The sequence below is a fragment of the Crinia signifera genome, chromosome 1 (assembly GCF_055691185.1).
Source record: "Crinia signifera chromosome 1, ASM5569118v1, whole genome shotgun sequence".
Lineage (NCBI taxonomy): Eukaryota > Metazoa > Chordata > Amphibia > Anura > Myobatrachidae > Crinia > Crinia signifera.
In genome coordinates this window covers 318770342-318795973 of record NC_139217.1, presented here as the reverse complement: position 1 = coordinate 318795973, position 25632 = coordinate 318770342, and the positions used below count along the sequence as shown (strand labels likewise).

The window sequence follows — 25632 nt, the reverse complement described above, 5'->3', positions numbered from 1 at the left end:
ACATTTCACTCACAGCTCTCCTATACTCAGTGACCATCTTCGTCTGCATATTCCTCTCCATCATTGGCCTCAAGCCTCTTATAGTATGTTGATTGAATCCTCACTACTTATATTTAAGCTGTAATGTGTATTGAACTGTGGCGCTCTTTATTTGTACTCTATTTTTGTTATTTATTCAACGTTATGCCAAGTTTTGTCTACCTGTACTGTTCCTTTGTACGGCGCTGCGAAACACTTGTGGTGCCTTATAAATAAAATAAAATTATAATAATCCTATCTGGCCCGCACCATTTCTAACCACACTGTATCCTGCACTGTTCCCGACCTGCACTGTATCCATACCAGACTGTATCTGATCCGCAAACCCAAAATTCTGTGTTCTATTTGATTGAAAATAGTTGTGAGTTGGTTCAATTGGTTTTTGCCAACATAATACTCATTACTAAAAAACCTTCAATTTTTTTATATATTGGAATAACTTCCATACATTTGTGCTGCTACTCTGTTGTTTAGTTTAGCCAGTCATCCTTTGGCATATAATTAACAACAATATTGTGAGCTGTTAATAATACTCTAGGGGAAAAAAAGGCAAATAATGGGATTTCAGTCAGCAGTTAGATATCAAATCAGAGCCGAATCCAAATCTAGCAAAAATGGAGATATATTAGGGTGCAAATTTTTAGACAAAGTGCGAATTTGCATACGATGTATGGCGATTTTGGTACTTATATGTTAGTTAGGCGCCCACTAAACTATTTGCTTAGTTTTCCGCGTACGCTCGCCACGTACATGGCGGTCATCTCCCCCCCTCCCTCCCGCCCCACACACACACAAGCAAATCCAGCCCTGGACTTGTTGAACCAGTCCTGGTTCCCCAAATATGGGGGAAAATATTGTGGGGATCCCGCATATTAAAGAAACAAGCACCGGGCTCTTGGACTGGTTCCAAAAAAACAGGGGACAACCACAGCCAGGGGGACACTTTACGCAAGGTCCCCCAGCGGAATCATGATCACCCTGGCTGGTCAGCTCTGGAATGGGTACCAGGGGGAGTGAGACCCCAGAATAAAGTGGTCCTGCCCAGGTTTCACCCTTCCATGGCTGAAGCCTGGGGCTGTCCCCACCACCCATGGGCTGTGGCAGGTGAGCTGATGCTTTTGTGTAAAGAAAAAAGTGTAAAAATACATATATTCTCTTCACTTCAGACTCACCCTTCCAAGTTCCAGCAGTGGAGCAGCTCCTCTCTGATACCGGTACAGATGTGTCAGGGACTCCCAGTGATCGCCATCACTCAGCCCTGATCTAATTGTTTCCAAGTTAAGCCAGACAGCCCATACAAAATGCTGTACAGCTGCACAGCATGATGTCATAGGTCAGGCTGCACATACACACACCTGCCCGCCTCTACTCCAAGTCCGCTGGCCCCATAAGCCCTCTCCATTGCATACCCCCCCCCCCCACACCCACTCACAGCTGCTCCACTGCATCCAACTGCTTGCTGATGGACTGCCTCTAAACAGTTCCCAGTGTGATGTCAAGAGGTTCCCAGTGTGATGTCAAGAGGCCAATCCCAAGATCAACAGTTTTACATCCTTAATCGCGGGATTGAATAAATGGCGCAGTATTAGGCCATCCCATACCTCCCAACAGTCCCGATTACCGCGGGATTGTCCCGGTTTTCAGGGACATTCCCGCGACCCTCCCGCGGCCGGCAGTGTCCCGCGACGAGGCGGGGCTGTTGGGAGTCCCCCCTGTTGGCTTCTGAGCAGTGGGGCTGGGGGCATGGCTAGAGGCTCACAGACCTCTGGGTCATGCCCCCATAGTGTCAAAACGGGAGTGTGGCCTCGCGGGGGAGATGTGAGCCAGCGGCGCGCATCCCACTCTCCCTCCTTCATTGCTGCTCAAGTTGGGAGGTATGCCATCCTAATCTGTATGCCAAACATTGCTCAACGGTATCAGGTAGTTGAACAAACTCAGCTTTTATATACATTAAAATGACTTAAGCAACCACAAAAGTCATCATACACACATTTTTCCTTTTTCTCCTTAGCTTTAAGAAGTCCATTCAGCATGCACCTTCACAGTACAATTCTAAAGGTGCCCACACACGCACCGTTTCCGGCGTGCGTTGTGGACTTAACTAGCACACATAGCATCGCATCGTATGCCTTGTGTATGCGATGCGATGCTATGCCAGAAAAAGCTAGTACAAAAAGTATGTGAAGCACATACTTTTTGTACTGTGCGATGAGGTGCCGCGGGAGCGCGCACCCCATCGCATAGCATCGCCGGCATCGGTGCGTGTGTGGGCTCCTTAAGTACACAAAACCTGAGACAACCCTTTCAGTCCTCTGAGAAATATTATCCTCTTCTATATCATACATTAAACCATTATTTATGATTACTTCTCTCTATGCCTTTTGATTTGTGTCAAACTGTGTCACTCTCAGCCAGGGCCGTAACTAGGCCTGAGTGAGGGTAATCTCCCATGGTGCACAGTTAAGGGGGATGCAGGATAATGAATATTTTAAGTTAATATATTTACAATTTAGAGCTAGGGAATAACAGGTTCCTGCTTGCCCCAGGCAGTATATATTCTATTTGTGGCTCTGTCTTTAGTTTTACTTAATCCTGCCAGGGTTAATCAAGAGAGAACATATTATATTATAACCCCCTGGCCTTTATCTGCTAATCCTACTGTATATGCTTAGCACTTTTACTTACCCACCAGAATGTGTTATGTATTCAGCTACCTAATTAGGCCGAAAACTCTTCGGTATAGAAACTTCTTTCATATTACAATAAATCATAATATATTTCATCTGAACTTGCTTTTTTTAATTAACAGAATATATGCTGTTAGGAGCTGCATACATTGTATGACATCATATAAAAGTATACATAGCTAAATACATTCCGGTCCTTCCAAATATCGGCACTGGACATGCACTTGTGCAATCGTTGTTCAAGTGCATAAACATAAATACTTCACAATGTGTATAGTTATATAGTATTTATACATAATTTTTTATAGTATGATGTAGTTTATATGATATATAAATATATGATATGATATAAATATATAAATAATATAATACATAAATAGGATATAAATATGATATATGATTTATAGTATTTATACGATGAGTGAGGATACGCTTGGTATTATTCTGTATATACAGTATATTTAATCACAGTCCAGACTGGGAAAGACACATCTATATGTAGTGTAGTCATTCTTATCAGTGACATTCATGTGCATTTCCTAGATTTTTGGAGCCCGTCACCCGTTTTACCTATTTTCCTTGATGTCTTTTTGTGATTTGGGGTTACCATGGTGAATTTATTACACTTTGTACTGAACCCCTGCCGGGTCCTATTTGGCTTTCTGTGATGACATCACTGAGCCTCTGGCGTGTGATATCAGGGCGTACTTTGCTTTACACTCATGGTGAGACACAGCTATATATGTTTGTTTTCTGTTCATGCTTATAAGTCTTGATAAAAGAACGCAGGTTCTGAAACTTAGACTTCATTATTCTACATTTTCTACATACACCACTAAATTATCTTTGGAGAAGCATTTGGGCACCTTATTCGTCTTCTGAGTTGTTAGTGATGGACCTCCCTGCATTCATATAGATCTATTTATCTATCTATCTATCTATCTATCTATCTATCATATACTGGCATTTGATTAAACACAAATTAAATTTTCCCCATAGGTGAAAAAGAATGATAACATAACAGCAGGCTTTAATGTCTTTGGCAATTAAATAAGGGCCCTTTATGTTTGGCTGGTAAATTACTTTGTTAATGGGTGTTAACCCACAGAATCTGAGATACGGTTCCGGACCTTTGGGTTAATATGGCATCTGCACCTGAATAAAGGCTATTTAACACAGGTTTATTTTCAAGCCTGCTAAGGCTCTGGAACAATCCTTGTTACTGCAGCCTGCGGGCGGCCTCAAGGACTCCATCAGTACTAATTGAATAGCCCCCTTTATAGTTACATTTCACACTATTAATCTTTTCAGAATGCATTTACTTTAAAATGAGGGACTGAGCTTTCATCATTCACTCATATTCCATGCATATTTCTCAGTCTTCTGGTGTCTTCTTTGGTGTACTGTAACTACCAGAAGTGGCATTTGTCACTGTTCTAGCAACATTTTCATAGTGAATACTCCTGTTCTAGAAGACAAATTGCTGCATTTGTTTTAAAAAAAAAATTAATGTTATTTTATATACAGAAATTCAATTTATCATTTATACCTTTATTTATGTCTATGGATATTGTCCCCGTGTGCAATATTGAACAGGACAGCTCCCATTAAAAAACTAATATGCTTAAGAATATTTGATTTTCACATATAATCCTCTATATCCAATGTCAGCTTGAAAACTTCCAGATAGAATATTTTATGGCATTTTAGGACAATCTTTCATGTTGACCCTGAGGGACTTGTCATTCTCAAGAGCAGATATTAATCTGTCTCAGAAATATTGCATGGCAAATACTGTGGCAAAGTTTGTATAATTTATACAGCATTAATGCAATTTTTAGTGTCACAGCAGAAGCTGTATAAAGATCTAAAGCAAAGGGGGAAAAAAAATCACAAATAGCACGATAGGCTTGCAACTAGGGCACATCTACTGTTTAGGACGGAAGATAATTTTATTTTAATTTTAGCTTTCCTTAAAAATATTTATTGCCGAAAGCAAAATCCCTCCCCAGAGCATGGGCTCTCTGATGTGCTGCCCAAAAAAAGAACTTTCAATTGAAATCTAACCAGTTGTTTGCTGCTGGCAAATCATTGATCTTTATGGTGTCATTCAAATGTGTTATACAGTATGTTTCATTAAAAAATAAGGTTATTCTCATAAATCTCTGTTGCAATGCCATATTGTTCTCTATTTTCACATATACATTTATCATGATAAAATGGTTTTATCATTCCTATTGTTGTCTAGCTACTTTTAGACATCACTAAACCGGAATAATGACCGAAAAAAAACATTAGTACATTAGACATAATACAAATATTACACAACACCTATTGCATATATTGTAGTGTGTTATTATTTTTTAACCGGTTTTGTAACACAGGACTCTATATTGCAGTGGGGTGGGGATCATGGGGGACAGACGCTCCGTGATGGCGGCGGACACTTTCTGCGGAGCTTACACACTGAGCCCCTATATGAGAGGACAGCAGTGTGTTACAGGCATGTTTCAAGTGGTCCCCAGCTGAGGGGGAGACACTGGAACTTGGAGATCCTGCAATGAGAGCGGCTGTCTGGGGGTGGTTGGCACCAGAAACCACGGACCCCGCAGCAGCAGGGACTTGGTCTCTTCCCTCACTCTGTTTTGGCGCCATTCGGAATGCTTGCAGCGGAGCTGAGCTGGCTGACAGATCCTGGCAGAGTGATTTGATTTCCTGGGTATCGTTTCCCCACTTCTGAAGCCTTCAGACAGATAAGTGACTGAGTACTTTGGCTCTGTATAAAACGCCTGTACAGTGTGCGCTGTGACTGTGTTATTTGTAGAACATCATGTCTGAGCAACAGTCTGTGGCTTTGGGGGAGGGAGCCCTTAATGCATTGAGCGCTTGCAGTGTTTGTACACTGAAAATTGTCCCTGAGCAGATGGCCAAGGGGGGCTTGTGTATTACTTGCGCTGCTGTGAGACCCATGGGGAGTGAACCCCAGAGGGTAGAGCAATCGGAGCCTGCGTGGGCCAGTGCCCTGGGCAGGTCTGTGAATGCCTTAGTGCAATTGATGGACAGGCAGTGATGTGTTGGTAGCTTCCCCGAGACCTATGTCATCATCTCAGCAGTCCTCTGGCTCCTTGCCTCTGACCCAGGCAGATCCTGGCTTCTTACAGGTCATGCAGGATACTGCTAAGGGGATCAGCAGGTTTAATGATTTATTAGACAAATTTGACACTGTGGGGACCCCTAAAAGGTCTTATTCAGTGCCATTGCTTGTTGCTGAAGAGGAGGGAGAGTATACAGACATTCCCTGGGATCAGGGTGATGATTCTGAGGATTCCTCGGCCTCAGGGGTGGAGGATTTGATTACTGCTGTTAAACAGGCTTTGAATTTGTCTGTGGAGGATAAAACTCCTGCAAAAGGTGTTTTTAAATGGCAGCGTAAGGAAGCTGTTACCTTCCCTGCGGATGAAGGTTTACAGGATTTATTGGAAGGGGCTTGGAAAACGCCCGATAAAAGGCTGCAGATGCCAAAGAGATTTTTAAGTCTATACCCCATGCCTGAGGCTCATGCAAACCTCTGGAAAAAAGTTCCAGTGGTAGATGCTTCTGTGGCGCGGCTATCTAAAGCCACTGTGCTACCTGTCCAGGGGGGGGCAGCCTTTAAGGACCCCGTAGACAAGAAGCTGGAAGGTAAACTCAAGGCAATATTTGAAGGGGTGGGCTACACTTTACACCCTCTTATAGCATCAGCCTGGGTCTCTAAGGCCATGATTGTGTGGGCCAATGACCTGTGTACAATTTTACATGCTGATCTATGTGTGTTGCTGCTTGCTGAGAAGCTTAAAGCAGCTGCGGAGTATGTGCTTGAGGCTGAGGAGGAAGCTCTCAAAATGGCTTCCAGAGTTTCCACAGTGTCCGTCAATGCCAGGAGAGTGCTTTGGCTTAAAGCCTGGGAGGCGGATAACGAATCAAAAAAGGCCTTAGAGGCTGTTGTTTGGTTCAGAGCTGGAAGAGATTATTAAGCAGGCCACGGGAGGCAAAAGTACTTTCCTGCCGGCTCCTGCAGCTAAGCAGGCCTCAAGGTTTTCTGCTTTTAGGCCGTCCTTTCGGCCCTCCCCTAGAGGGGGTGCGTCCTTTCGAGGACAGTCTTTTAGGGGAAAGTTTCAGTCCTCCAGGGGCAAGGCCCCAAAGTCTAAATTCGGTTCCTTTCATAAGAAACCGAGCACCAAAGGAGAGGACAATTCCAGGCGTTGCCCTTCGGCCTGGCTACAGCGCCAAGGGTATTCACCAAAATAATGTCAGTAATGGCGGCGGTCCTCCGACTGAGGGGAATCACTGTGATTCCGTATTTGGACGACCTGCTGTTCAAAGCAGAGTCGGCGGAAAGGTTGCAGAGTCACTTGGCAGAAGCCATCAAGTTTTTGCAGGCTCACGGTTGGCTTTTAAATTTACAAAAGTCTCAGTTGGTGCTGTCACAGAGACTCCAGTTCCTAGGAGTTGTCCTGGATACCCATCTACATCGGGTATTCCTACAGAGACAAAGGCAAGAGACCTGGCCTCCTTGGTTCGGGAGATCCTAGGGTCTCAGAGCCCATCGGTTTGGAGGTGTCTAAAACTGTTGGGGAAAATGGTGGCGTCTTTCGAGACGTTACAGTTCGCCAGGTTCCACTCTCGAGTGTTCCAGTGGAACATCCTGACATCTTGGTCAGGGAATACTCAGACTGCAGGGTCTTCCTTTGAGGATTCAGACCGACAACGCCACGGCTGTGGCGTACTTGAATCATCAGGGAGGCACACGCAGCAAGCTGGCCATGTGGGAGGTTTTCCGGATCTTCTTGTGTGCGGAACAGAATGTTCCAGCGTTGTCAGCGATATTCATCCCAGGGGTGGAGAATATCAAGGCCGATTTCCTGAGCAGGGAGGAGCTGCTAGAAGGGGAATGGAGCTTGAACCCACAGGTTTTTCATCAGATTACACTGAAGTGGGGAACTCCAGAGGTGGACTTGATGGCATCGAGGCTCAATCATCAGGTGCCCAGGTTCTATGCCAGGACGAGAGATCCACGAGCCGAAGCAGTGGATGCAATGAATATGCCCTGGGAGGGGAATCTGCTTTATGTCTTACCGCCATTTCCAATGCTGGCAAGGGTATTAAAAAGAGTCCAGTCCCAAGGAATTCCGGTGATTCTAGTGGCCCCAGATTGGCCAAGGAGGTCCTGGTACTCGAGGCTTCAGAGATTGTCTGTGGACTCGTGGCGTCTACCTCTGAGGTCAGACCTGTTAAGCCAAGGGCCGTTCTTACACCTGGAGTCAGCATGGCTAAATTTGACGGCTTGGCTATTGAGACCACCATCTCGAAGAATAAGGGGTTCTCAGAGGCTGTGATTCACACCATGGTTAAAGCTAGGAAGTCAGTGTCTTCGGCTAACTATTATAGGTTCTGGAAGACCTATATTAGATGGTGTGAAAGGCAGAAGTCGCACACATCGCGATTTCGACTTTCTAAATTGCTGGAGTTTTTGCAGGATGGCTTCTCGTCGGGGTTAAGCCTTCAGTCACTCAAGGTACAGATATCGGCCTTGTCAATTTATTTCCAGAAAAGGATAGCTTTGCTACTGGAGGTGCAAACTTTCCTGCAAGGGGTTTCACGATTGAAACCCCCCTACAAGCAACCAGTGGCTCCATGGGATTTATCGCTGGTACTGGAGTGTCTTCAAAAGGCGCCTTTTGAGCCACTGAGGTCGGCTGACCTTAAGTTTCTTACATGGGAGCTCGTATTTTTGTTGGCTGTTGCATCAGCTAAGAGAGTATCACAGTTGGGAGCATTGTCATGCAAGTCTCCTTTTCTTATTTTTCATGATGACAGGGCTGTTCTTCGAACAGTACCCCAATTTTTGCCAAAAGTAGTCTCTGCTTTTCATTTAAATCAGGAGATAGTTCTACCTGTGTTTCAACCCCCAGAGGGTTCAAGAAAAAGGGACAAATTGAGGAATTTGGATGTTGTGCGTGCCTTGTGCATTTATGTGGACAGGATGAAGGGTGTCAGGAAGACTGACTGCTAGTCTTGTATGATGTGCACAAGATTGGTTAGCCTGCTTCTAAGCAGACCATTGCTAGGTGGTTGCATTCTGTTATTGCCTTTGCATATACTAAGGTTGGTAGGCCTGTGCCGGCCGGATTAATGCGCATACCACTAGGTCGGTTGCCACCTCTTGGGCGGTTCGACATGGGGCCACAGCTGAGCAGGTTTGCCTGGCCGCCACTTGGTCATCTGTTCATACGTTTGCCAAATTCTATAGGTTCCATGAGTTTGCGTCGGAGGACGCATCATTCGGGCGAGCAGTGATGAGAGCTGCAGACCTGAGCGTACCCACCCAAAGGAACGTCCCAATGTTGAGCTGTGTCACCAGGACCATTGAAAGAGAAAAAGGGATTTTTGTAAGAACTTACCGTTCTAATCCCTTTCTCTGATATGGTCCTGGTGATACAGCGATCCCTCCCTTACGCTCAGTAAGTATGCCAGGTTCATGATGTTTCATGTTATATATGGTTGAAAAGTTAATTTTGAAATTGTGCATATAATATGTGCAGGCGTTTGTACTGAGTTAATGTATTCCAGTGGCTTTGAAAGATTGAACTGAGGAGTCTGGGATGCAGAAGGGAGGAGCCTACCCTCCAAAAGCTTTAGGATAGGTGCCTGGCTCCTATGGACCCTCCTACATCCCAATGTTGAGCTGTGTCACCAGGGCCATATCAGAGAACGGGATTCGAACAGTAAGTTCTTACAAAAATCCCTTTTTTACACTGCAATATAGATGTCACTTTGAAGTAAAACCCAACTCAAATCTAACTCTCTCTGCACATGTTACATCTGCCCCCCTGCAGTGCACATGGTTTTGACCATATAAGAATGAATTTGGCAGAAGGAGTGAACCAGAATAATCCCCTTCGATCCTGGTATTTTGTTAAAAGTATTTACCTCATGTTTCCAAAGCCTTTTAAATATGCTTAGATGTGCACACTTAATAAATAATGTAAGCTATTGGCCCTGTGAACTCATACTTTCTGACAAGCATTTGTTTCTTTGCGTCTGTTTTGACATTGCCTGCAGGGAGTTTAGAAACGTTCAATACTTCCAAAAGTTACAGAGGTTTATGATAATGTCAATTCATCCCAAGTATGCAGGTTATGTCTCAGGATGCATTTGCATTTCCAAAACAACATCAAATTCTAATTGTGGAGCAACTGTATGTGAAATAAGAGTCCTAAATCTCCTTTCTGCCTTCCTACAGTACAGTGAGCTTTTGAAACTACAGTACGAGACTAGGGGCCTTATTTAGAGTTGAACGCTGATCAGCAACTTCCCATGTGTGGCTGCTAATACCAAGAAATTCCTGACCACTATGTACTTACATCATCTGCTTAGAGAGCAAGTGGAATATTTGTCTTAATCTATGCAGCCAGCCTCTTATAAGTCCAAAATTAATGTAATGAAGTGGCGGTATTTACCTTGGGGATGCATCATGGCTGCAGGGCTGCAGATCCTCCTGTAAAAATCTGCCATCATCAATATGCACAGTGATTGCAGAGGCTTCCTATTGGAAGCACTATCTGGTAATCATATGCTGGGCTGTGATCTTCAGATATGGCTTCCAACAGGAAGCCTTTCTGCCAGCTTAGCGCTGCTTCATGGACTGCAGACAACGCAGTCAGTAGAAGCAACAAGGAAGAGAGGAGGGCACAGTTGTGCCAAAAGGGTCTTCTATGGGTTGCACAGGAGGCAGACCATAGAATTCAGGGCTCATGTGGTCCGCTACTGTCTGTGTCAACATTGAGGCTAGCGCAGTACACGCATGCACAGTATTTCTGATGGTGCGCCATCATCAGCCTCAGAATGGACAGAGGGAGCTGCAGGGCTGGGCAGTGCAGCCCCCGAAGGAAACAGGTAGGAGCCACCAATGCTGTACTGTATTATTACTGAGTCAGCAGGACCGGGGCTCCAGATAGGAGAAGTCGAAAGAAGCAAGTTTATACAATTTTGTGAACCTACGCTTGGGTTTTATTCATACCTTGAATTTCAATCACATCTTAAAAGGTACCAATAGTTTTAATTGATAACTAATTGTATCATTATGGGTTCAGTGGGGAAAAAAATCTTATCTTGGTATACCTGGATGGTGGATAAAGACAATGGTAAAGAACTTTGAGTCCTTTTGGGAGAAAAGTGCTATATAAATATTATTATTATTATTATTATTATGAAAAGGAAAATAGTGTTCTCTCAAATTAACTTCAAATAAAACACCTTAAAAAAAGATATATGCCTTTAGGTACAGTACAGTAATAGTATTTACATGACAGCTGCATGAAATTAGGACTTCCACAATATATGCAGTACTGTATACAGTAAATCAACTTACTTTTGTAATGCACTGGCTTCAATTCTTTGCTTCTCTTTCTTACAGAGCTGTTTATACTTCTTAACACGGGTTTCCCATAGCCCTCTTATATGAGAAAAGTCAACGACTATAATTTCAAAAGTCATGGCCTTACATCCAAATTACATCCAAATTGTTTGAAGCTTGCTGAATAACAGGAGAAAGAAGAAACAATTTTTTTGACAATTTAATGCTCCATCATAGTACATGTATAAATCAGCTGTTCATGAGAATTTTGTTTTTATATATAACGTTCTAAAAAAAAAATATTTCTGATTTTCTGGCCATTTGTCAAAAAATATGAATGATAACTCACAAACTTTTCTTTCACTCATGGTTAATGGTTGGGTGAAGCCATTTATTGTCAAACAACTGTGTTTACTCTTTTTAAATCATAATGACAACAGAAACTACCCAAATGACCCAGATCAAAAGTTTACATATCCTGGAGATTTTGGCCATATAACATGCACACAAGTTGACACAAATGGGTTTTAATGGCTACTAAAGGTAACCATCCTCACCTGTGATCTGTTTGCTTGTAATCAGTGTGTGTGTGTGTGTGTGTGTGTGTGTGTGTGTGTGTGTGTGTGTGTATAAAAGGTCAGTGAGTTTCTGGTCTCCTAAAAGACCCTTGCATCTTTCATCCAGTGCTGCACTGACGTGTCTGGATTCTGAGTCATGGGGAAAGCAAAATAATTGTCAAAGGATCTGCGGTAACAGGTAATTTAACTGTATAAAACAGGAAAGGGATATAAAAAGATATCCACCCCATTGAGAATGCCAGCGGTGTTCAAACTCTAATTAAGAAGTGGAAAATAAGGGATTCTGTGGAATGCAAATCAAGTTCAGGTAGACCAAAAAATATATCAGCCACAACTGTCAGGAAAATTGTTCGGGGTGCAAAGAAAAGTCCACAAATAACTTCAGCTGAAATACAGGACTCTCTGAAAAAAAGTGGTGTGGTTGTTTCAAGATGCACAATAAGGAGGCATTTGAAGAAAAATGGGCTGCATTGTCGAGTCGCCAGAAGAAAGCCATTACTACGCAAATGCCACAAAGCATCCCGCTTATAATATTCCAAACAGCACAGAGACAAGCCTCAAAACTTTTTGGCCACAGTCATAGACGTTACATTTGGAGAGGAGTCAACAAGGTCTATGATGAAAGATACATCATTCCTACTGTGAAACACTGAGGTGGATCGCTGATGTTTTGGGGATGTGTGAGCTGCAAAGGCACTGGAAACAATATTGATGGCAAGATGAATGCAGCATGTTATCAGAAAATACTGGAGGAAAATTTGCACTCATCAGCACAGAAGCTGTGCATGGTACATACTTGGACATTCTAACATGACAATGATCCAAAACACAAGGCCAAGTCATTGGCTTCAGCAGAATAAAGTGAAGGTTCTGGAGTGGCTATCTCAGTTTCCTGAGCTTAATATCATTGAGCCACTCTGGGGAGATCTCAAACGTGCACTTCGTGCAAGACAGCCAAGAATTTACAGGAACTGGAGTCTTTTTGTCAAGAAGAATTCGCTCCAATCCGTCAGCTTTTTGCTGGTAAAGTGCAAGTTAACACCTGCACATTGCAAGGAAGGAGACCAGTCACCGATGTTAACCTGCACTTTACCTGCAAAAAGTTGACGGATTGGAGAAAATCTCTGATATTGCGGACCTGGTAACTTTGCAATCCTGGGTGTGTGGCGTGCAGTATAAAGAGCTGAAAGGGGGCACGTATACCCCCCCTTTCAGCTCTTTATACTGCACGCCAGAAAGAAAGACTGCCTTTATTACACCAGGAAGGATTATCCTTACAAAACAGCTATAAGGCCACAGGAGATACTAACCCTTTGATGCGGGACTGGTAACTATGTGATTCCATTTCCTCATTTATTCATCTAAAAAGCCATGATTACCAAAGCCTCATTATAGCCAATATAGAGCCTCATACTAAGTGACTTTGAATTTTATGTTGTATGTTGTGCGTCTTGTGTGTCTATTTTTTATTTTGTTAGAAGTGCACTTCAAAACGGTTTTTAATTGATGATATTTTGATGAAAATACATATATAATGTTTATTAATATAATATAAAATTGTGTTTATTGTCCTGGGTGTAGTTGCGTCTCTTATATAGTGAGCTGGTGATATACTCACCGACTCCTACCCCTACAAGCCCTACCTGGAATAACCAGTCTCTGGCTCTTTGAGCCATTCTTGGTTTGAGAAAAATGGGGGGAAATGTGTTGGGGTTGCCCCATATTTTAAAAACCAGGACTGCACTCGTGGACTGGTCCTGGTTCCAAAAATGCAGGGGCCCAAAAAATTAGGGTTCCCCTATATTTTGGAACAATAACAAGGAAATCTATAGAGCCAGCAACAGCCAATCAGGTGTGAAGCTCCACTGGAGCTCAGCCCCGATTGATGAAGGGAGTCTCAGTGACTGACATCATTGGGATTGCCTTCATTCTCAGGGAGGAGCTGTATATAAAAACATGCAGCTCCTCAGGGGCTTTTGCTTTTTTGGATTTCCTACTAGAGAAGAGGCACTTTAAATTATTTGATTGTGCTTTACTGAGGTGAATTGCCATGAGGTATATAAGTTAAATCAAACAGTAATGTTGACACCCCCTGAAAAAGTCCAAATCCATGACAAAATTTGTTGGGCACGGCTACCAGCTGAGATACAACTACAGTATGTCTGGATCCAGAGGGGATTTTAGACCTCATGGGGCCCTAGGCAAGATACCAGTTTGGGGCCCTACTAAAAAAATCCATGACATTATATTTTTGCTGCTGATTGCAGTATGCATTGATAAAGTAATTTGGCATGTGCACTGATAAATGCTTAGCTAAGAGAACAATGGCCTTGCGTACACATTGAATCAGTCTTTTGGAAGTAGGCTTACTACCTGTGTCACATTTACAGTAAACGGACTGCCCACATAGAATGGATGATACTTTTTTGTGTAACCCCTCCCTCACCGCTTCACATGCGTCAGGTGCAGCCCCGCTCCTCTGCCTATGTTGTAGGTGACCGTGTAGGCTTCAATGGCCTTTTGCTGCTCCTCCATCCTCTGTAGCATATAGAGGGTGGAATTCCAGCGTGTCACAACCTCCTGTTTAAGCTGATGGCAAGGCAGGGCAGGATGGCAGCCTCTATTCAGTGCAGGCAGCACCAGTGGACTATATATAATTAAATTAATTAAATATTAATATAGCAGTCTAGTAGGTAGAGAAACTACTAGGCAGGTAGGCAGTAGCACTGCCTGTGGACACCACAAAAGGTAGTTACAGCAGTAGTAGACTACTATATGCACCAGCAGAATTTATAATAATTAATTTTATTATTAGGTACTGCTTGGCACTCAATAGCACACGTCAGTGCACCAGCAGCATGGAATTATTTTTTACAGTTCCACGCAGCCCAGGTATTATTTTAGGTATTTTAATTAAATTATATATAGCAGCCTAGTATGTACTAGGTACGTACAGTTAGGCAGTAGCACTGCCAGTGGCAACAGTGGACTGAGTAAATAATACTGGCAGCCTCTATTCAGTGCAGGCAGCACCAGTGGACTATATATGATTAAAATAATTAAATATTAATATAAAGCCTAGTAGGTAGAGAAACTACTAGGTAGGTAGGCAGTAGCACTGCCTGTGGCCACCACAAAACTACTATATGCACCAGCAGAATTTATAATAATTAATTTTATTAGGTACTGCTTGGCACTCAGTGGCACACGTCAGTGCACCAGCAGCATGGAATTATTTATTACAGTTCCACACAGCACTGCAGGACAGGTATTATTTTTTTATTAAATTATATATAGCAGCGTAGTATGGAAGTTAGTAGTAGGTAGGAACACTTAGGCAGTAGCACTGCCAGTGGCCTGAGTAAATAATACTGGCAGCCTCTATTCAGTGTAGGCAGCACCAGTGGATTATATATATCCACTGGGCCGCGGATCTACAATTTCTGTGGCATATTCCTGAAAACCTGAACACCAGAAATATTTTTACTGCTGGATGAACCACCAATAAAACGTTTATCTGTTTTTATGACAACTACTGTTTATTCATTGTATGTTTAGCCACAAAGTGGTACATTTAGCGCACCCCTATTCTCATATATATATATATATATATATATATATATATACATATATATATTTAATTAATTATTAATATAATATATAATATTAGGTACAGCACAGCACCAGGGGTAGGCCCCAGCACAGAGGAACAGAGGACAGTAGTACTACAAGTACACAGTTAGACTCTCCTCCTTGCTAGGGTGATCCCATCCTAAGCAGAAAGGAGAACAGAGTACACAGCAGCACTGAGGGAGACAGCCCCAGCGAATAAAATATTCAAGGTCAAGCTCAAGTTTAAGCCCAGGCGCAGCACCAACACACCCTCTCCCAACCCACTACTAGACTGGAGTGAAGATGGCGGGCGCGGGAGCCGCTATTTAAAGCCTCGTGAAATCCGGCGCCGGGCGACGACATTTTTTCCACGCGGCTGGACCCAAGTCAGACGGGAATCTCCGAGTGCTGCTCGGAACCGTGCTCGGATTGATGACATTCGTGGGGGCTCGGATCTCCAGAATCCGAGTCCGCACATCTCTAATTTATACATATGAACGCAAACCTCATTACCGTTTATGTTATGTGACATATATATCAATTGATATTAACAATTACTGCATTATATACTATTACATGCATTAATTCAGATTGCGTTTACAGTGATGCATTTTTGACTCTGATGTTACAAATTGTCTCAGTAGCTGGAATTTGGGTACTGAATATATGTGTGCTCTTTCTCCAGGGGATGTCCATTCCCTATTCTATCTTATGACTCACCTGGGCTGTGCCTCCAGCTCCTGTGTCTTTCTCTTGTCACTGCTAACCATTGACTGACTCTAGTGCCGCCTCTATATGGGTATAAGTAGCTGTGATATGCCCTGAGGCAGCAACGGGCCTGTGCAGCTCCCTGCTTCACATCCGATCACCTCAAGAGACTCCTGTAACTGCCCTAAGTGTTCACCTCAGCTGGTTCTAGCAGCATCTGTCATGTGACCTTCTGCTGGCTCACAGCAGCCTATATAAGAATCAGAATCAACTTTATTGACCATGTATACTTGCGCATACTAGGAATTTGACTTGGATTGCTGTGCAACAGCCAATTAGGTACAGTTAAACAGTGCACATTATTAGCACATCTGTAGCACACCTGTTGATAGCAACTGTGATGGAGATTTACCATGGACGGTTAATGCATCCATTTTTGTATTTTCTATAAACAATGATATTACAGAATCATGAATTTTTAGAGGTACTACTGTGTACTACTACTGTGAAGGTAGTACCTCTAAAAATTCATGTTTCTGTAATATCATTGTTTATAGAAAATACAAATGGATGCATTAACCGTCCATTTAAAGGCAAATAAAGAGTGACACAATTAATTGGGTACTTATGTAATATCTGGGCTCCCGTTTTTCTTATGAGACCGCGTCCGCTCGCCACGCTTCGGGCACGGTGGCTCGCCACACTATATAAAATCAACTCCATGCGTAGTTGGATAGTAGGGATATGAAAAAATGGGGTGCATTTAACATGGGAGCCCAGATAATACATAAGTACCATTAATTGTTTACAGTTAATATCACTGATTATTAACCAAACAGTTCTCTTTGTCTTTTGTCTAACATTTGGTCTGTAATCGAAAAACAAGTTCTCAGTCAATATCAAAATATGTTTCAGCTTAAATAAAAGTCTTCAAGCAAAAATCTTCCCGTGAATATGTATCTCATTGACACATTCATCATTCCTAGTGACACTGTCTGTAGTGCCACATACATCATTGCCTCACTCTGCAACTTTGATGTATGACATTAACATAACAGTGTGGTAAGAGTATCCTTTTTTCTGATTTATGTGTTTCAAACATGGAGAGAGTATGGCCATTATAAATACATTTTCACAATTATCCCATCATGTATGAAATGGAAGTATCAGAATTGTCAACAGTAAAGCTGCCAAAGTCTCTGGGCTCACATACATTAAATCTGCATATTGTAAAAGATTTATTGCTTTCCTACTTGTTTGTGCATGTCTGTTCTGTCACACAGGAAATCACTTGTATAAAAACAGATTAATTAGAAATGAAATTGAGCACTTGTGTATAGCACACAGGCATAATGCTGTGCTTCCTAAACAACCCTGTACACTGTATTTCTACAGTATATAAACACATCTGTATATCTCTTGATCTGAAAATAAGCCTGTATGACCTAAAAACAGAAAACAATTGCAGAAATAATATTCTTCCCATATAACATACCTGTAGCATACCTCCCAACTGTCCCGTTTTAACGCGGGAATGCCCCAGTTTTTGGGGACGTTCCTGCATCCCGCCTGGGGCCAACATTGTCCCGGGGTGTGGGGGCCGTTGGGAGTCCGCCCCCCCAGCCTGAAGAGAAAAGACGCTGTGCGCATCCTTTTCATAGGCCACGCCCCCTTTTTGGGCATGAGCAACCATGACCAAAAGTTTGGAGTAATGCAGTAGGGCCATGTATTTGTGAAATGAAATGGTATAAATCTGTCCATAAACAGTGGGACAAACACATGTACAGTATGGTAGTCATAGCATAACACAACACAGCAACACCAGCACTTTACAACATACTGTATAACTGAACACTTTCTTCCTATGTCTATGATCATCAGTAGACAGGATTATATGCAACATAAAAAGATTGAAATATGCATGCAAATATGCATGAAAAATACTTAAAATATGCATGAAAAGTGTTAAAATATGCTACATTAATTTAAATTATAAAAAATAAATTATTACTTATTTATTTAAAAATAAGCAATTAGTAAGCAGTAGAATAACATATTGATCATTAACCATTATATAACATTTTGTTACTCTTGAAAACAAAAATAATCATGTACTGTTCCAAATGTTCGATAGTAAGATTGTGTATTCTACGATCACTCAAAATATTTTTTATAAGTGAAAAAGGACCGTTCCACAGCCACTGAGGTAAAGGGCAGTAGTTGAATTTGGGTGCTATGTTAGCACTTATTGTTTCTGGCAAAAGTTCACCCATCCTATTTATAAAACTATCAATTTGACACAAAGGTTCAAAGCCTCGGTTTTTGTTGAAAGTTTATGCGGGAATACCTCTGTCAATGTGGAGATAATTTGGCGGATTTTTTCATTAACTGAATAGATTCAGTCAACGCCAAACCTTGAATTTCAAGCTTTTAATAAAGGTTCAGGAGCTCCGTGAAGGCCCGACTGACTTTTATTCAAATGGATTGGAAGCCTAGAGCGGTGTCAGACGTAGCATACATCCAAGGTCCCCCACACTGCGCACACATTGACCCGGCCTGCATACTCTACCACTACCTGGCCAGAAGCAGCAGGGCAAAGCAGTGCCGTGATTCGCTGGTGGAAAGGGGGCAGGGCCTAATAAGTGAAGTGCCCCCCCTTTGAAAAAATATGCACCATCACTAGATTTTAGGTAAAATATGCAATAACCAGTGAGAATGGGCAAAATATGCAAATACATATGCACATATGCAAATGCATATAATCCTGTCTTTAATCATCAGAGTGGCCATATTGTCATCTTTGTTTCTGCATGAACTATAAAATTCTTAAAATTTGCACTCAGTAATTTTCTCAGCAAGATATTTTCTCGCACATTTGAAACATAAAATGTATTCCTTGGTAATGTGTCACTTTGACAGATTCTACTTACTTGGTGAAAATACACATAATTAAATAATCAGACCTCTTTTCTCATATGAGCGGTCCCTTGCACAAATTTGATGGGCAAAATGAATTCAGTTTTTCAATATTAAGACCTTTTAGCTTTTATGTCAACCCCCCCTTCCCCCCATAACATGGTTTATTCTGCAAACTGGTATATGGCCTACTGTGTGTGCATGTACATGTGGTAGGGAATATAGATTGTAAGCTCCACTGGGGCAGGGACTGGTGTGAATGTTAAAATATTGGTGTGGATGTATGAAGCAGTGATAAGGGAGGAGAAGTGATAAAATTCCTGGTACTTTATCGCCAGCCAATCAGCTCCTTACTGTTAGTAACAGGCTGGGTTTAAAAAGGGACAGTCAGGAGCTGATTGGCTGGTGATAAAGTATCAGGCACTTTATCGCTTCTCCTCCCTTATCACTGCTTCATACATCTACCCTATTCTCTGTAAAGCGCTGCGGAATATGTGTGCCAGTAGCGCACGCAGGGGGGTTTCTGAGTACCCAGAAACCCCCCAGGAGTCTAAGGGTCCTAGACTGAAAGCTGAGGGTCCCCTCTTTCCATGGGTACAAGAATTTTAAAAATCGGTCCTTGGGAACCGGAGATATCTGACTTCAAAGCAGTGGTCCCCATCCAAGCCTGTTAATTGCTATTCCCAGTCGGATATTTCAGGTTCTGTCTGACTTAGAGTTTTTCTGAGGGTATATTCCAAAAGCTGGGACTCTCCCCCTCTGATGGACACTAGAAGCTTGTCTCTACTGTTCCCAAAATCAGAGATATCAGCCTTCGAGCAGCTGGCTACTGCTCCAGCTTCACATCTGGTATGTAGTTTTATATTCTCATTTGCAGATTGCGCTGCCTCCTGAATTCTGATCCCATAGTCCCCAATACCATTTGGTAGGTGGGATTCTATAGTTTTTAATTCCATTAAAATCTAATATATCTATTTCCGGTAACTGGAGATATCTGCAGTCAAGCAAGCTGTACTCCCACCAGAAAACTATGAATAATAAGCCCACTCCACTATACACCACTCCTCTGCGTATTAAACATCCTCTACCACCCTGGGAGTTATGTATCAGGCCCCCTTCATTGAGCCCAATGCCCCCTTCCCCCACCCCATCTCCCACCACCTGTGCAGTAAAGGGGTAATTAGTGGAAATTACTGATCCAGGCCCTACATGCTGAGCGGTTGATATAATACCCCCTAACACCCGCGGGACAGCAAAGCTGCCCCCACTCCAATACATTGTTATGCCCAGGGGCCTATACTGCTGTTGATGCCCCTGTATGTATATATATATATATATATATATATATATTTTATTATTATTATTATTATTATTATTATTATTATTTATTTACATTTGGTCTATCTATAATACTTTAACTGACCCGGCATATACTGGGTCACCTAAGTGTCCATCTCCGTGCTTTGCTCCGCCCCTCTGGAAACCCCCTTCTGAAAATCCTGCGTTTGCCCCTGTGTGCGATATATAAATAATTAATAATCAATAAATAAATAAAATAAACCCAATCATGATATTAATAGGGGGAAATTTACTAAAAGAAATTTGTAAAAAAATAGGTGTATTTGTATCCAGAAATACACTTATTTTTTACATTTACTATCCCGAAAATACAACAATTCGTAGTCGTATTGATGTGCTATCAATACGAATACAAATTGCCATATTTTCGGGATAGTAAATGTCAAAAATAAGTGTATTTCTGGATACAAATACACCTATTTTTTACAAATTTTCTTTAGTAAATTTCCCCCTAATAATCAAAGTCATATCCTATACTTACAACCTTCAACTTATTAAAGTCTGTGAAAAAAAGTAAAACAAATCTATTGTACAACCTACAATGAGTACACATGGGAAATGGGACAATTGTTCTGCATAATATATGCTACAGTACTGTGACTATTTTACAGCCGTATATTTTAATTGGGATGTTCTACAAGCATTAGGTCGACAGTCATTAGGTTGACCACTATAGGTAGACAGTCATTAGATCAACACATGAAATATGTCAACATGCATTAGGTCGATATGGAAAAGGTCAACATGAAAATGGTCACCATTAGTTTTTCATGTTTTTTCATACTTTACTAACCAAGTGGGTGGGAGTGAGAATATAATAGTACACTTATATGGTATCCATGTTGACTTAAGTCGACATAGACACCAGAAAACCTGAAAACACATATCAACATTTTCATTGTCCCCTGGGCCTCCCACATACCATTTTGAGCAATGTCAGGTGAATGGCCCAGTGCTAAGAACAGGGTGGACTCCAATGCCTGAGGGACCTGCCCCTTATTTTAGGGCTGCGGGGCTGACCCTTTCTGTGCCAGCTGAAAGAAAAGTCCTGTCACCAATCGGCACTGTTGATCGCTGCCTCTAGCCAATAGACCACTGTACATTTTTTTCCCATTCATTGCTGTGTTTGAATTAAAGGCAGCTGGCACCCGGAAAGAGTAGAGGCCACTCTTTTCTTGCCCCCATCAAGGTAAATTCCCCATTTTCTCTGCACCTTTCATGACATTGCACTTGTACTACTGCCACCCACTGCCTCTCCCTGTTATCGTCTCCGATATCCACTGCTCCCCATCACCCTCTGCTTTCCCCTGTCTGCCGCTGACACTCTCTGTCTCCCCTTGCCTTTTGTTATTACTTGTTGTCCTCCTCCATAGATAAACCTCTCACTGCAATACACTCTATCACTCTGCCTCTCCATGTCACCAAGTGCACCCACTGCCTTCTGCTGTTATCAACCACTGCCTCATGCTGTCACCCCTTCTTGTCACCCACTGGTTCTCCCTGCCCTTCTTACACCCCTGCTTTCCACTGTCTCCCTCTGCCTCCCCCTGCCTTATACTGTCACCTCCTGCCTCTCCCTGTCATCCACTGCTGTGTAGCATATTGTAATCTAGGGTTGGAGTAGGGGAGGGGGGCCCAAATTATATTTTTGCACCTGGGCTAACTTCTGAAATGTTCTGCCACATTTGGCTGTGGTGTCACACTACAATATTAATTTTTCTCTTCAATTATGAAAATATGAGAGAATACAAAGTCATACAATATACAGTACACGTTGTAACAAGTGCACACAAGTGTAAGTGTGCTAAAGAAAATAATCCAGGTTAAAATTGATAATTGATATGAGTAACTTTCTCTATTTAATTGCCCAGATCAACAAAATTACTTTATATCACTAAAATCACTATTACATGCAGGGGCGGATTGGGAAACGGTCATCTGTCAGACCACACTTAGGTCGACAGTCATTAGGTCAACCCCGGAAGGTCGACTGGCCCCAAGGTCAACAGGGTTAAAGGTCAACATGGGTCAAGGTCGACATGGGTTTAGGTCGACAGTCATTAGGTCGACATGAGTTTTTCACTGTTTTTTTACCCGAATGTCTACACAGTCAACATGGACACAGTTGGCGTTAATCTGCAGCCCCTCGCATCGCTTGCTTCGCTCGCAATGCTTCGGGCACGGTGCCTTGCTACGCTCGGCACACTATTTTATTCTGCCACCACGGCCTAGTGGATGGTAGGGCATGAAATACCGCCTGTCGGCACATGTCGTCTCAAAAAACAGTGAAAAACTCATGTCGACCTAATGACTGTCGACCTAAACCCATGTCGACTTTGGCCCATGTGGACCTTAAGTCATGTCAACCTTGACCCATGTCAACCTTTAACCCTGTCGACCTTGGGGCCAGTCGACCTTCCGGGGTTGACCTAATGACTGTCAACCTAAGTGTGGACTGACAGATGACCGTTTCCCGGCCGCGGCCGGCTATGACATATTTAAAGCTGGCCGCGGGAGTGCTGCACGCTTCTGTTGCTCCGTCTGGACTAAGGAGTAACCCCTTGCTGGCAGCACATGTCTTCTCAGTAAGTGCCATAACCCCCCCCCCCCCCCCCCCCCCCCCCGGCTGCTGCAAGATATCTCCACCAGCACCCTGCATGAAGGCTATGTGACAAGATTTCCACTTTTATCCTTTTATCTTTTCAAAATGAAATACAAATACTGTATATGTATCCAAATATATGTTAAAAAAATATTAAATTGGTTAGTTTTCTATCCTATCATTTTATTATTTGCATGTTTTGACAAAAACAATTATATTTTTAATCAACATGTTTACTGTTAGCATAAAAGGAGATGCTAAACTTGCAGTTGCAGTGCCAATTACCTGCAAAATGATGTCTGGAAATATATTAGTCTTTCCTTTCAGGGGTAGAGATAGTGGGCCTGATTCAGAGATGACTGCAAAAGCAAAATCTTTCTCAAATGGGCAAAACAATGCACTGCAGGGGGGCAAATGTAACATGGGCAGAGATATTAAGATTTGGATGAGATATTTTGTTTCTGTGCAGGGTAAATACTGTCTGCTTTAGTCTTTCACTGCAATTTAGATTTAAGTTTAAACACACACCAACCACATCTAACTTTCTCCGCACATGTTACATCGGTCAGCCCCATATGGTGGACATCAAATATGCCGACATTGTCAACACATTAACAGGTAAAAGGTCGAAATGATGATGGACGACTTTTATTTCTTTTTTTTTCTTTCATTTTTCACATCTTTTGGACTACAAATTTGGTACAAAAAAAAACTATTGACCTTTTTGTGTCAACCATTTTCATGTCAACATTTTAACCCTGTGAACCTTTTGTTCCTGTCGACCTTAGACACAGTCAACCAATTGACCTGTCTAACTATTGACCCTGTGGATCTTTTGAATGTTGACTAAATGGGGTTGACCTATTGAATGACTATACATTTTCTGTAGATCTATTATACAACACCCTCATATCGGTGTGAATAAGCACCCGCTTCAAGCATCTGTTGATAATATAATATTGTTTGGTGCATCTTTAATTCCACCGTAGGCTGCACTGTCGTAGTTTGCACCAGCACTGATAGGTGCAGATTTTTCATCTGAGTATGGCCTCCAATGTGTAAAACTGATTTGTGTACACATACACTTCAGTGACACGCCTGCGGCACTTCCATCATGCGTACATAAGCAGACTATCTCTGCACATCTGTTTAGCCACCTCCAAGTTACCTCACAAGAAGACACAGAACATTTCCAACTTTACCCTACTGAAGGACACATTATGTAATGCATGTTCCACAGGAGTTATTGAGGTGTTTTTTCACATGCACAGTAGCAAAAAGAATCACTCAATAAATATTGACATTGCAAACTAGCCTGAATCAGGCCCTAACACAGTTGCCTCATTTTATCTAAAAATGGCTATAGATTATGCATTAGTGCAGCCCACCCACCAACACAGATGAGGGGAGGTGTGATGGGCTATTGATCAGAGGACCGCCGCAAGCTACAGGATTTATTGAGGAGATCTTCAATCACTGGGCAGTATTCAATGAGGATAATTCGCCCTGTTTCACGGCGAATTTGTGCTATTTTCACTTTGGAAGGTGATTTTTTGGGTCAGAAAGTGAATCACCCTATTCAACGTGCACTTCTCGCCGTCTTTCTAAGTGATTTTCGCCGTTTGTCGCCATGTAGCAAATCGCCATCTTTTCATGGAGAAGTGGAAAGTGAACTTTTAAAATAAAGTTGTTGTTGTTTTACATTTAGTGTAAAAAAATCAGGAATTTTATTCTGTGAAGGGGCATGCTATTTTTATTCATGAGCTTACAGCACATGAATATATATTTAATTAAAAATATATATATATTTTTTTTACACATAGCAGCCAGCAGGGGGCCGGGAGCAGAGAGCCGGTCATTACATATTCATATATTCACTGCTCCCGATCATTACATATGCACGATCAGGAGCAGTGCATATTTGGTCCCCTGCTGGCTCTCCCGGGGGGCAGCTTGTGCTGCCTGGGTCCAGGGGAGCCCACCCCCACCCCCCCACATACGTTCTGGGGCAGGCAGGGAGACTTCCATCTCCCTGCCTGCCATCGTCCACCGGCTCCCTGCGGCGGATCACATTCGCCGTCAGGGGCAGCGAGCCCCTGCGGCATTGAATACTGTGTCAGTGAGGGCTGGCAGCGAGGGCTCCAGCCCTCCGAAACACGGTGAATGTGCAGCGAATCCTAAACAGGATTCGCTGCACATCACGATTAGGTTAATTGAATACGGCCCAAAGTCTGGAGTCAGCTGAATGACATGTAAAGCTGGCCATACATCTACAGAGATTGGGCTGGTTGGAACAAAAACCTGGTAGTATCTGAATGGCAGTTTGGCAGTTTTCCAGCATTTCAAAGCAAATGGTCAACTGTAATTTGCTCTCATCCATTACCAGGATTTTGTTCCAACCAGCCAAATCTGACAATCGATCTGTAGATGTATGGCTGGCTTAAGTTAATGAGTAGAGACAGGATTTTATACAACATAAAAAGATTGAAATCTCCCTCCCGTCTTCTCTTTTCCTATCTGCTTCATCCCCACCTCTCCTCCATCTTCCCTTCATTGGGCCGGGGGGGGGGGGGGGGGGGGGAGAGCCGGCACCTTCTCTACTTATCATATTAGCCCCATACAATTCGATCCTCCATGAATTTAAAAATTATTTCCCTTAATGCCAACGGCCTCAACTCTCCCACGAAAAGAGCTATGGCTATACAATTTATGAACAAACGTAACCCAGACATTGTA

At 42.5% G+C, this 25632-nt stretch overlaps 1 protein-coding gene across 1 annotated transcript in view; it reads right to left on the bottom strand.

Annotated features, from left to right (window-relative positions):
• The window catches only part of LRRC2 (leucine rich repeat containing 2), a 315710-nt gene that overhangs the window by 250641 nt on the left and 39437 nt on the right, over window positions 1–25632 (bottom strand). Inside the window, exon 2 of the mRNA XM_083158350.1 lies at window positions 11137–11301. Within this exon, the coding sequence (XP_083014476.1) occupies window positions 11137–11261 (125 nt within the window). The 5' untranslated portion in view covers window positions 11262–11301. The remainder of the gene's footprint in view (window positions 1–11136; window positions 11302–25632) is intronic.